The sequence below is a fragment of the Eretmochelys imbricata genome, chromosome 6, assembly GCF_965152235.1.
Source record: "Eretmochelys imbricata isolate rEreImb1 chromosome 6, rEreImb1.hap1, whole genome shotgun sequence".
In the NCBI taxonomy this organism is placed as follows: Eukaryota; Metazoa; Chordata; order Testudines; family Cheloniidae; genus Eretmochelys; species Eretmochelys imbricata.
In genome coordinates, this window is record NC_135577.1 from 71,523,070 (window position 1) to 71,535,305 (window position 12,236).

The 12,236-nt window shown below is 46.2% G+C and overlaps 1 protein-coding gene and 1 long non-coding RNA gene across 2 annotated transcripts in view; one reads left to right on the forward strand and one right to left on the reverse strand.

The window, feature by feature from the left end:
* Window positions 1–12,236, reverse strand: part of NUSAP1 (nucleolar and spindle associated protein 1) — a 34,318-nt gene that overhangs the window by 1,366 nt on the left and 20,716 nt on the right. Inside the window, exons 6-11 of the mRNA XM_077818858.1 lie at window positions 10,906–11,018; window positions 10,043–10,108; window positions 9,644–9,831; window positions 9,068–9,252; window positions 7,130–7,243; window positions 635–746 (exon numbers count right to left, since the gene is read on the reverse strand). Of these exons, the coding sequence (XP_077674984.1) occupies window positions 635–746; window positions 7,130–7,243; window positions 9,068–9,252; window positions 9,644–9,831; window positions 10,043–10,108; window positions 10,906–11,018 (778 nt within the window). The remainder of the gene's footprint in view (window positions 1–634; window positions 747–7,129; window positions 7,244–9,067; window positions 9,253–9,643; window positions 9,832–10,042; window positions 10,109–10,905; window positions 11,019–12,236) is intronic.
* LOC144265832 (uncharacterized) lies at window positions 833–4,456 on the forward strand. The gene is made up of 2 exons (XR_013346375.1): window positions 833–3,454; window positions 3,784–4,456. It is a non-coding gene; the product is annotated as an uncharacterized LOC144265832 (long non-coding RNA).

Below are 12,236 nucleotides of genomic sequence, written 5' to 3' on the forward strand. Positions count from 1 at the left end.
AAAGAAAACAAATCACATTAAATTGGAGCAGGTGAGCAATTAGTTGCATAGGCACAGATAACTATATGCATAAGCAATTAGAAGGAATCTTTTAGGTTAGCCAGATGAGAGGCTCCCAAATTCGCTTAGTTGCACTGGCCATTTGCTCCATTTTTTACTCATTAGATTACATATAGAAATGTATGGCTGGAAGGAACCTCAAGGAGCCATCTAGTCCAGCCCCCTCCACTAAGGAAGGACCAAGTAAACAGAGGCCATCCCTGACAGGTGTTTGTCTAACCTATTCTTAAAAATCTGACTCTTATGAACTCTTTTGCAGAAGCACAGCCCATAAAACATACAGGTCCCACTATATAAGGCTACATCTTGAGCTGATCAACCTGTTAAAATCAAGGTGGGGCCTACCATGCTGGGACCTGTACTTTCCAGCAGTCACATTTAGCCTAGGTAGAGGGCAGCTGTGAGCTATACTTTGGTCATCCTGATGCTAAACATTTTGATAGAGATAGAAAAATTTCTCTAACATAAGTATGGTTAAGGACAGTGCATTTATTTAAAAGTGTTGGCTTGTCACACATTTAAGTGTTAGTGCTCTCTAGTGTTAAAATGGCACCTAAAACACCCTTGTACTGACCTGGTCTGGAGATGTGGCTGTTTGTAATCTTTTGTGTGTGAAGAGACGCTGCTATTCATAGATTTATTCAGGACAGTGTTTTCTTTTGAGTCACCCCAAGGTTTCAGTCTTCCTATATTGTAAGAAGCAAAAAAACCCAACAAAAAAACCAGACCAGCTAGTTATTAAAATTTAGTAATTGTGTGAATTTATGTTGTTAATACTGGCATTCTTATCCTCAACTCTACAGATAACACAAGTTGCCTGACTGCATTTAAGATCAAGCACAAACACCCTGGTGAATTACATCAATCTGGGTACTAGCCAGCTATTTGGGGAGGGCTTTCTATTGGGGGTGGCAGAAGCCTCTGCTCAGAATCCTGCCTGTGGGGTAGTATTAATTGGGAACTACCCCATAATGGAGCCCTCTCTGCTACCGTGGAAGGCAGGGATCTGCCACGATGGTCTTTGGCTGACAAAATCCTTCCCGTTCCTTAATCCACTGTGCCCTGTTTTAGAGGGAGGGGAAGTGGCCTGGTCCAGAAGAGAAGCCTCAGCTCCCTGCCATCTGAGCAGAAAGCTCTGAGTGGGGCTGTCTTGCCAACACAGCAGCAGACTCTAGGGTCAGCAGAAAAAAGAGTTACCAACCTTTCGTAACTGTTGTTCTCAGAGTTGTGTTGCTCATGTCCACTCCATTGTAGGTTTATGTGCTCATCACATGCACTGTTTTTCCCTCCATGGTATTCATAGAGAACCAGCTCTGGTGCCCACTGGAGTGGTGCATGTATTCACTGGTATAAGGAGCGCCGCCAGCTTCTCCCTCCCTCAGTTCCTTCTTGCTGGAACTCCGAGAGAGGGGAAGGAGGGTGGGTCATGGAATGAACATTAGCAACACATCTCAAAGAACAGTTACAAAAGTTAGTAATGATTTTCCTTCTTCGAGTGATTGCTCATGTCCATTCCATTCTAGGTAACTCCTAAGCAGTATCTCTGGAGGCAGGCAGGAGTTCATGGACGTGTCAATTGCAACACAGCTCTGCCAAATTTAGCATCATCTCTGGCCTACTGGGTAATGGCGTAATATGTGGTGAACGTGTGTACCAAAGCCCGGCTCGCAGCCCTGCAGATGTCCTGGACAGGGCCACGCACCGGGAAGGTAGCCGAAGACACTTGAGCTCTAGTAGAGTGAGCCTTCACTATTGGTGGAGGCACAGCCTGTGCCAACTTGTAACAAGTGCAGATGCAGGTGGTAATCCAGTTTGAAATCATCTGAGAGGATACCGGAAGGCCCTTCATCCTGTCAGCGATAGCAGTAAAAAGCTGAGTCAATCTGTGGAAGGGCTTGGTGCAGTCCAAGTAGAAAGCCAGGGCACACCTGACATCTAGAGTGTGCAGGCATCTCTCCTCGTTGGTCGTGTGAGACTTTGGACAGAACACTGGGAGGACGATATCCCGACTGACATGGAGGTGTGACACCACCTACAGCAGGAAGGCCTGATAGGGTCAGAGCTGAACATTGGCCTTCTAAAATACCGTATACGGGGGCTCCGAAGTGAGGGCTTTAATCTCGGAGACTCAACTTGCTGAAGTAATGCCTACAAGGAATGCAACCTTCCACAACAGGAGGAGGGGGAACAAAAAGCCATAGACTCGAAGGGTGGACCCGTGAACCTGGAGAGGACCAGGTTAAAGGTCCCATTGGGGAACCAGGCTGGAAAGAGTCTTTCAAGAACCTGAGTCATCTCATGTGAGAATACAGATTACCCTAGACACAGGGATGGAAGGCCAATATGGCTACCAAGTGCACCTTTATCGAGGAAAAGGTGACGCCCTGGTGCTTCAAGTGAAGCAGGTAATCCAGATGGGACTGCAGGGACGACTGGGTCGGGGAAATATTCCATTCCGACTCCCAGCAGGAGAAATGCTTCCACTTTTCCAGGTACATCGCTCTGGTGGAGGGCTTTCTGCTCTCCAAGAGAGCCTGCTGTACCTGACTAGAGCAGGCTTGTTTCTCTAGGTTCAACCACACAGCAGCCAAGCTGTGAGGTGGAGAGCGGCGAGGTTTGAGTGCAAGAACTGACTGTGATCCTGGGAGATAGGTCCAGGCAGTTGTAAAGTGGCCAGGTCCATGAGCATGCCGAACCAATGCCGGTACAACCATGATCCATGCCTTGTCCCTCTTGATCTTCAAGAGAACCTTGCTCATGAGTAGAATCAGCGGGAAGGCATACGTCAGGTCGGCTGACCACGACAGGAGAAAGGTATCGGAAAGTGAGTCTCTGCCTAGGCCTTGCAGAGAGCAGAACTGATGACATTTTCTGTTCTGTCTGGTGGCAAACAGGTCCACTCGGGGAGCTCCCCACTTCTGGAAGAGTATCTTGACGACCTCTCAGTGAAGGGACCACTCATGGTGAGAGAAGAAGGACCTGCTGAGATAATCCGCCAGCATGTTCAGGACGCCAGGGAGGAGCGAGGCTTCCAGGTGGATTGCATGCTAAATACAAAAGTCCCATAGACAGAGGGTTTCTTGACACAGAGCCAATGAATAAACTCCACCCTGCCTGTTGACATAGATGATGGAGGCTGTGTTGTCTGTCGACACCTGCACCACCCGAGCAGACAGCTGGGGAAGGAAGACTCTACATGCCAGGCGGATGGCTCCGAGTTCTCTGATGTAACGTGAGATCCTCCCGAGACCATAATCCCCGAGTCTACAGTGCATAGAGATGTACTCCCCAACTGAGGTCAGACGCATTTGAAATCAGAGAGACTGTGGGTTGTGGGCTTGCGAACGGCACACCTTCCATTACCAGAGTTGGATTGGACCACTACTGCAGGAAGGTAAATACCTGTGTGGCGGGATTGTGACAATCTTGTCCAGGTGATATCTGGCCAGGGAGTAGACTGACACCAGCCACATCTGGGAGGGGAGGCAGCCTGAGTCTTGCGTGACAGACAACATACGTGTAAGCTGCCATGTGCCCCAGTAGTCTGAGGCAGACCCAGGCAGTGGCGAGTGGATGGGCCATGATGCTGGCAATCAGATCTGCCATTGCCCTGAACCTGGTCTCCGGCAGGAATGCTCTGGCTTGGATAGAGTAGAGTATCTCTCTAACAAATTCTATCCTTTGGATCGGGATTAATGTTGATTATTGTTCGTTTATCAACAGGCCTAAAGCTTGGCAAGTGGCCCACAACTTCTCAACATTGTGCTGGACCTGGAGCAGCCTTTGATGAGCCAGTCGTTGAGGTACTGGTAGATCTGGAACCTTGACGTCTGAGGTAGGCTGCTACCACCGACATGCACTTCGTGAATACCCTTGATGCCTTTGCTAGGCCAAAGGGGAGCACGACATTGGTAGTGACTGGTCCCAACTATGAAATGTAGAAACCTTCTGTGTCCTTGAAATATCGATATGTGAGTAGGTATCCTTCAGGTCAAGGGCGACGTACCAGTCTCCCAGATCCAGAGAAGAAATGATGGAGGCCAGGAATACCATGCGGAACTTCAATTTCTTGAGATACTTATTGAGGCCCTGCAGGTCGAGGATGGGGCATAGACCCCCTTTTGGGATAAAAAAAAAACCCTTTTCCCCTTAAGTGCAGAGGAACATCCTCTACCGCTCCCACCTGCAGAAAGCCCTGCACCTCCTGAGCGAGTAGATGCCTGTGAGAGGAGTCCATGAAGAGGGACAGGGAGAGAGAAGGGGGATAGAAATAAACTGAAGGGTATACCCCCCTGCTACTGTGCTGAGGACCCACTGGTCCAGTGTTATAGAGGCCCAGGCAAGGAGGAAGGGAGACAGGCGGTTGTAAAAAAAAAAAAAAAAAAAAAAAGAACAACGCCAAGCCATCAAAGGGAAGGTCCTGGATGGGTTGCTGAACCTCTGCTGACAAACCCCGACGACTGCAACCAGGATGCCCGCCTCATTGAAATGGCCAAAGTCATAGACCAGGACAAGGAGTCTACTGCATCTGAGGCTGCTTGCCTGCCCTGACTACCGCTCTGCTCTCCTCCAGAATAGCCAGGAATTCCTTCCTGGGCTCCTCAGGCAGCGACTCTGCGAACTTGGCCATGGACTGCCCAATGTTATAATCAAAGTGGCCAAGTAGGGCCTGATGGTTGGCCACTCTTAGCTGAAGGCTGGTTGTAGAATAAATCTTTCTACTGAAAAGATTGAGCCTCTTCACCTCCTTATTCTTAGGGGTCGATCCCGGTTGGCCTTGTCTATCATGCTTATTGGCTGCTGACACTTCCAGTGAGCTTGGGGTGGGGTGTGTGTACAGATATTCAAACCCCTTAGCGGGAACATAGTACTTCCGCTCCATCCGGTTAGAGATGGGGGGCAGGGAGGAGGGGGTTTGCCAAAAGGGCTTTGATCAGTTTCACAACTCCCTTGTGTACTGGTAATGCCTGAGACCAACTGATTCTCTGGCAATGGTTGGGGAAATGCCCAGAGGTTCCACAGGTGCCAGGGGGTTGGCAATTGGCCCTGGGGCCGTGCAGCCCATGGGGGCCCAGAAGGAAATGCCGATGGCCCCAGCAGCTGGCCTTGGCCTGTGTGTAGGAGTTCCTCCTTGCTTTCAGAGCCTGAAGACAGGGAGGCTTGTCTGGGGGGAACCAGGACGGGACTGATGTTGCCTGTCTACCCTGTTCCTGTCAGCTCTCTCTGTGGACCTCCACTGGGGAGCTGTACTGGGACGATGTCTCTTGGTGCCACGATTCCAGTGACTGGCGGCTGCGTTCGGTGACAGTACCCCAGCAATTGACGCCTCACGCCATGGGGGCGGTGCTGTTCTGTGGACCAGGAGTGAGAACGGGAACGAGAGGATCGATATCTTGGAGACTGTCAACGTACCCACGGGGATCTGTACCGGTGAACTGGAGACTGGTGACAGGACTCTGTGGACCAGCGTACCAAACCTCCGGAATGGTGCCGCGAGCCTGGAGACCGATTCGGATGCTCCAGGTGCTGGGGCTCTGGGGACCAGTGATGAGCTTCCAAGGGTCTGTGCCAGATAGCAGGTGATTGACGCTAGGATCCCAGTGAACACTGCCTAGAGACCGGAGAACAACTCTGGGAACTCTGGCAGGTAAGCTGACCCGCATCCAGGGGCTGGTGGGCGGATCTCAAAGGGGGCTCGACAGCTCTGTAGGTGCTGGAACCAGGCCACCGTCCATAGAGAAAGAGCTGCCCCTCACATAAGGGTCTTTGCTGTCCTCCAACTCTCTCCTTCCCTTTACGAGACACAAGAGAATACCCTCTCCCGGCCTTTCCTTGCTTTTCAGCTGGTACCAGGGATGGGGATTGGCGCCAGTCTGAGGTCGGTGCTGGCAGCATGCTCTGCACCGAGGCTTCAGTGCTCAAAGCAGAGTCCAATCTAGTCAGCTCCAATGCGAGTGCGAGGGCCAACTCCATAAGGAGCGCTCAAAGACGAATGTCCCACTTCTTTTTCGTTCGTGGCCTGAAGCTCTTACAGATGCGACACTTGTCGCTCACATGGGTTTTCCCCAAGCACTTTAGACATCTTTTATGGGGACCACTGACTGGCATAAGTTTCTTGCAGCAGTCACAAGGCTTGAAGCCCAGGGACCAGGGCCTGCCCCGTCCCTAGGCTAAGTCCCATCCAGGACTAACCAACTATTACTAACTCTAACACAAAGGGAACTGTATAAACTATAAAAGTTTTTAACAACTATATACAAAAAGTTCACAACTAGACACAGTTGAGAGATGTAAGCTTGCGGAGGCAAGGAGACGTTCCAGCACTGTCACTGGCAGTAAGAAGGAACTGAGGGAGGGGGGAAAACCAGCAGTGCCCCTTATACCGGTACATATGTGCACCACTCTAGAGGGTGCCAGAACTGGTCTCCTACGGATACCACTGAGGGAAAAACCTCCGGGACTGGTGCATGTGGTGGGCACATACACCTACAAAGGAACGGACACGAGCAATAACTCGAAGAAGAACTTGATTTATGTGGGTCATATGTTTCTGTGGAGATGTCCCAAAACTGACTTGTTTTATGTGGTGGTGGTGGTGGTGGTGGTGGTAAGAGGGCAGCATTAATTGGCAGCAGAGCTCAGTCAGTAGGAATCCAGTATCTATAGGCCCAACAGGAGGGTGTGTTTTTCAGCCTGGTGAATAGGTGTTTGACAGGGCTTGGGAAAAGTTGCCTGTTTATTTGAATTTTATGTTCTGATACCTAGAATGCAGTATGTCTAAACACTTAAGAGAAACTAGAATTCTTCTAGCAGCAAACAGAAAGAACCAGTCCAGCTGTTAAAAGCCCAGATTGTTTTAGCAAAAGCCTCTCTGCTAGAGAACATACTTTGAATGGTTTAACTTCAGAGCACAAGCTATCATTTTTAAGGCTGCATCCCCATGTAGAGTGTGTGATCAGATATGGAATATGACAGAGCTGCTTTGTTGCTGCCCATAATGTAAGAATGCCCTCTTTCATAAGTTCAGTACTTGTGTCCCCCCTATGGAAATAGCACAAAGTCATAGTACCTCTGTGTGGCTGATATCCAAGTGGCCTTGACAGACTTGCTTTCAGATCAAATGTTGGCTTCTTGGTACTTGTGGGTTCTGCAGTCTGAGCTGCAAACTTGAATGGCGTAACAACTAAAAAGAAAACCAGGGTATCATGTTTAGAGAGAGGGAACAAGAATTTCCAAACAGCCAAATTTAAGCAAACAGTTAGGAAACTGCACAAGGAGAACACTACAACAGCCCAATTCTATAAGCCAGCCAAACCAAAGAACCATAGGGTCTTACAAACTACCAAGGATCCTCACACTATAAAATGTACTCCACTGAAAACACATTTAACACATGGGATAACAGGGAAGAGGTTGAACAATATGGGGCAATAGTGTACAAAGGACAGATGTGGAAGATCTCACACTTCTGGTTGGATTTTAAGTAGATCGCCCTGGTGTGTAGCAGATCTGCTAAGCCATACATCTAGTCCAGTACTTCTCAACTGGCCTGTGGCCTCCCAGTGGTCTACAGAGAGCACGCTGATCACATGATGCTTATTTCCAGCTGTCACATTAAATCACAACTAAAAATTCATTAAGTACTTAATGCTATTTTTTCATGTAAGCAATTACTGTAGGTTACAAAAGGTTGGTCTGCATTCATGAAGAGCAGGGAAGGTGGTCCACAAAACTATGAATGGAAAGGGAAGTGTCTGTGATAGTCTAGCATGTGATCTATACTGGAAGACACTGAGGGTAATGGATGGCTGTTAACAGTTCTACCTGCACACCACTGAGCGAACTGTTAGTGCCAAGTAAAAGTTGTGAGTCACATATATAATGCAATTTACATGGTCATGTAGTTTGCTATGGAACCATGGACTATTTTAAAAGGCTACATAATTTACTCCAGAATCTAAGTCTTCATTTAAAAACATTAATTCTCTAGTAGTTCAAGATTCTCTATGTCTTGATCTCATGTTTCAACAGAAAAACAAAACAAACAAAAAAAAACAGATAACCAACAAATGGATACTGTACTGATTGGCATAAGTGCCTGCATGCCATTCTTGGGTCCTTGACATATAGGTCAAACGTGCCACATAGGACATAAAGTGTGAATGAGCGAGGAGCTCAGTCCTTTCTTAAGATGTTTAAGAAAACAAGACTACGTGGGGTGCCTTATCCCTTTTATGTAAGCCAGCTACTATCCCATACAAACTTTTGTCAACACTTCCAGGAAATGTTGAATTTAACCCTAATCCTGAACTACCCAAAACAAAGTAAGACACTCAAACAGTTCTAATATTGACTTCTTGCTCAGAATTGATTTATTTTAGCTATCCAATTTATTTCTATCTCAGGACATGACCTTCACATGCTGTCCAACACTTGCTTCCCTGCTCTCAACTTCAGTACTCTGTAGGATATGAACTGTTAGTTTTATTATCAGGAGTGGGACTTCTATACAATTGTATGAGCATGTTTCGAGACTGGTAAGTCATGCATCACACCATACATGATTTTCCACTTCTCCAGAACAAGTTTGATAGCTCGTTCCCTATTCCATTGTATGGTTATTTGGTTGTCCAGGGAGCTTTTATACAAGGACACTTAAACCTCTTCTGGAGTACTCTAGTACCAAGTCTGCAATGGTGCTTTTATGTTTCCTTGGGGCAGTTTTATCTACTAATAGCATAATACAGAAACTGCTCAACCACACACAATAAGTACAGCTAGACTGGAGATAATTTCTTGCCTTTTATCTTATCCAAAGATTTTTAGCAACTACCTTTTTCAGTTCAAAGGATTGAAAGAAAATATAAAATTTAAAAACAAGATATTGCAGTCCCCTAAAGAATCACTCCTGTCTTGGGAAGTATTTCCCCTTGCCCTTTGCTAAAGCATTAACGTTTGTTTCCAAATATTATGTAAATTTTAAAGCATCAGTTTCTCAGAAGATTACCATTAGGGTTGGTCTTTGATGCAGTCAGCTCATGGTTTGTTGCATTTCCATTAGTGCTCTTTCTAATTGTGGGTTTGCCACTTTTCTGGCTATCAGGTGTGCAGATCTCCAAGAATGGTGACTTTCTAGATGGAGTCTTCGTAAGGGAGCGCTTGTGTTCATTATCTTTTGTAGCTTCTGAGAATCTGAAAGGAAGTAGTTATTAGTCAGAATAAAGATCTGAACCTTCCTGCATTAACAGGTGCTCATTAAAAACACTGCAACCAATGTAAGTCTCTTATTATCTACCAGAGAAAACACGAAATGCTGTAATACATGATCCTTTGGCACATTCCTTGTCATGAATATGCAACAAGAATTTGAATCTGCATCAAGTGCTATCAACAACTAATGCAACAATCACACAATGTTTTTATTACAATTTGATTTTTGAAGTTCAATTTTTAAATTTCATGATTTAGTTCACTTTTGGAGTTATGAATGCAGTAGGATAAATCAAAGTAAGTGTTCATTAATCTGTGTTGTTTATATATTGTACCAAATACTTGACTGATGTTTTTGGTGAGTCCTTTTTACCTGACATTCATTTTGGTTGTTGAGAGAATGGAGGGATTGAATGAAGATTTCTGAGATAAAATACTCCGATTTGTGGTGCCTACAGAGATGCGTGGGGAGCGCCGCAGGTTGCCTGGAGTACAACTCGGAGAGAACTTTCCTCTTTGGGGATTTGGGCTGAATAAAAATACTCTGCTGCTGGAGCATTTCTAGAAACAGAGAAGTGGGCGTTTAGCACATTCTATGAGAGTTTGGCATTTGGAAAGGCATTGCTGCCTGGATTGTGCTGGAGCTACAGAACAGAATACATTTAATCATAAGTGCACAGATCAGTCTGCTTTAAAGAATAGTATTTCAAAAAAGAGAAGATCTCCCTCATAACTAGACAGACAAGATTATCTGGGGGGAAAAAACTCTCACCTTAGCATTGCTGTGTGGAGTTCCTTTCTCACATGCCTTTGCATGGTTAGCTTTTTTAGCCAACATCTGCAAAAATAAAATGTAAGGGGTCTTAAATAGATACCAAGTGTATGGATGAGTGAGTATCAGCAAGATAAGAAACATAACATTCAGAATAAAGTTTCAATTTTCCTGTTTTGACCATATTCATTGGTGTACATTTCTGTAAATCTTAGCATGTGCACACATTTGTCACACCTGGAAATGCCATTATTTTGGAATTCCCACACGTTCAAGTTTAGAATACAAAATCTGAGAGAGATCCACGGGCCATCAAGAACCATTTACATGCCAGGTCTTTTGAAGGTGAGTTGAATGCCTTTCCCTGAGAAGGTATATAAAAAGCACTTAAGTTTTTCACTTTGGATGGGCATTCACCGGTCAAGACCATCATTTAAATCCCACTTTTTAAGATGCTCAAGTTCCATGGCAACCCAGACACAATTAAGATGTTTGGCTTTTTTGTCTAACAACCCCACCAATGTAATTAGGAGTCTACTTTTTTAAAGAACTACTTATAAAGTATGTATGCTACCCTGATAGAGTCAAAGAAAGATTAGTTCTGTGGGAGACAGAAAGAGGCCTTGGGGGACAGTCAGAGTACTCAGGATAGACTTATATCCTCACAGTCTATGGGATGTTAGGATTGTTGAAATTGCATGGGCCTGCTACCAGTCAATTAGTCCTCAAAAATGGTCCTTTAGCCACATGGGAAAATGCATGGCTCATACTGAGGCACTGTGGGGAGACAATGCAATAAAGAACCCTCTCTAGATTTTAGAAGAATGTAGGGATGAGGGATATGATCCTCTATTGATTCCTACCTTGACCTCATTGATAGAATTGCTGAAGTTTTCAATCAGTTTATTTTTTCTCTCAATGTAAGCATCAATAGACTCCATTTTCTCGAAGTGAGCCTCATGCAGCTTCTTGAAGTCTTCAAAATTCCAAAAATATGGAAGAGAAATTGTCAAGATTGGTCATTTTATAGGTAAGTGTAAATGATCAGAGGATGGAGCAAACCTGGAATAATTGTCAGTAGGGGATAGGAGAAAAAAATATTTAAGTGCACTTTTTTTCTGACTGTATCCTGTGAGTCTAAGTCAGTGGTTCTCAAACTGCGGCCCACTTGTGGCCCAAACGGCACACAGCTGCGGCCCATGTGACATCCTCAGGCCCATACAGGCAGTATTATTTATCTATACATTTTAGTTTAGATGTGGCCCACATAACAAAGCCCTGGTCTACACTACGAGTTTAGGTCGAATTTAGTAGCGTTAGATCGATTTAACCCTGCACCCGTCCACACGACGAAGCCATTTACTGCGACTTAAAGGGCTCTTCAAAATCGATTTCTGTACTCCTCCCCCAACAACGGGATTAGTGCTGAAATAGATTTTGCCAGGTCGAATTTGGGGTAGTGTGATCGCAATTTGACAGTATTGGCCTCTGGGAGCTATCCCAGAGTGCTCCATTGTGACCGATCTGGACAGCGCTCTCAACTCAGATGCACTGGCCAGGTAGACAGGAAAAGGCCCGCGAGCTTTTGAATCTCATTTCCTGTTTGGCCAGTGTGGCAAGCTGCAGGTGAGTGCAGATCTCATCAGCAGAGGTGAGCATGATGGACTCCCAGAATCGCAAAAGAGCTCCAGCATGGACCGAACAGGAGGTACGGGATGACAAATCTGTGCTATCAGACCTCCGTTCCAAAAGAAGGAATGCCCAAATATTTGAAAAAAATCTCCAAGGGCATGAAGGACAGAGGCTATAACAGAGACCCGCAGCAGCGCTGTGTGAAACTTAAGAAGCTCAGGAAAGCCTACCAAAAAAAACAGAGAGGCAAATGGCTGCTCAGGATCAGAGGCCCAAACGTGCCGCTTCTATGATGAGCTGCATGCCATTCGAGCGGGTGCAGCCACCACTACCCCACTGCTGTGCTTTGACTCACTCAATGGATTATCACGCAACAGGGATGCGCATTTTGGGGACGAGGAAGACGATGATGAGGAGGCTGAAGATAGCACACAGCAAGCAAGCGGAGAAACCGTTTTCCCCGAGAGCCAGGAACTGTTTCTCACCCTGGACCTGGAGCCAGTACCCCCTGAACCCACCCAAGGCGGGCTCCCGGACCCGCCAGGCGGAGAAGGGACATCTG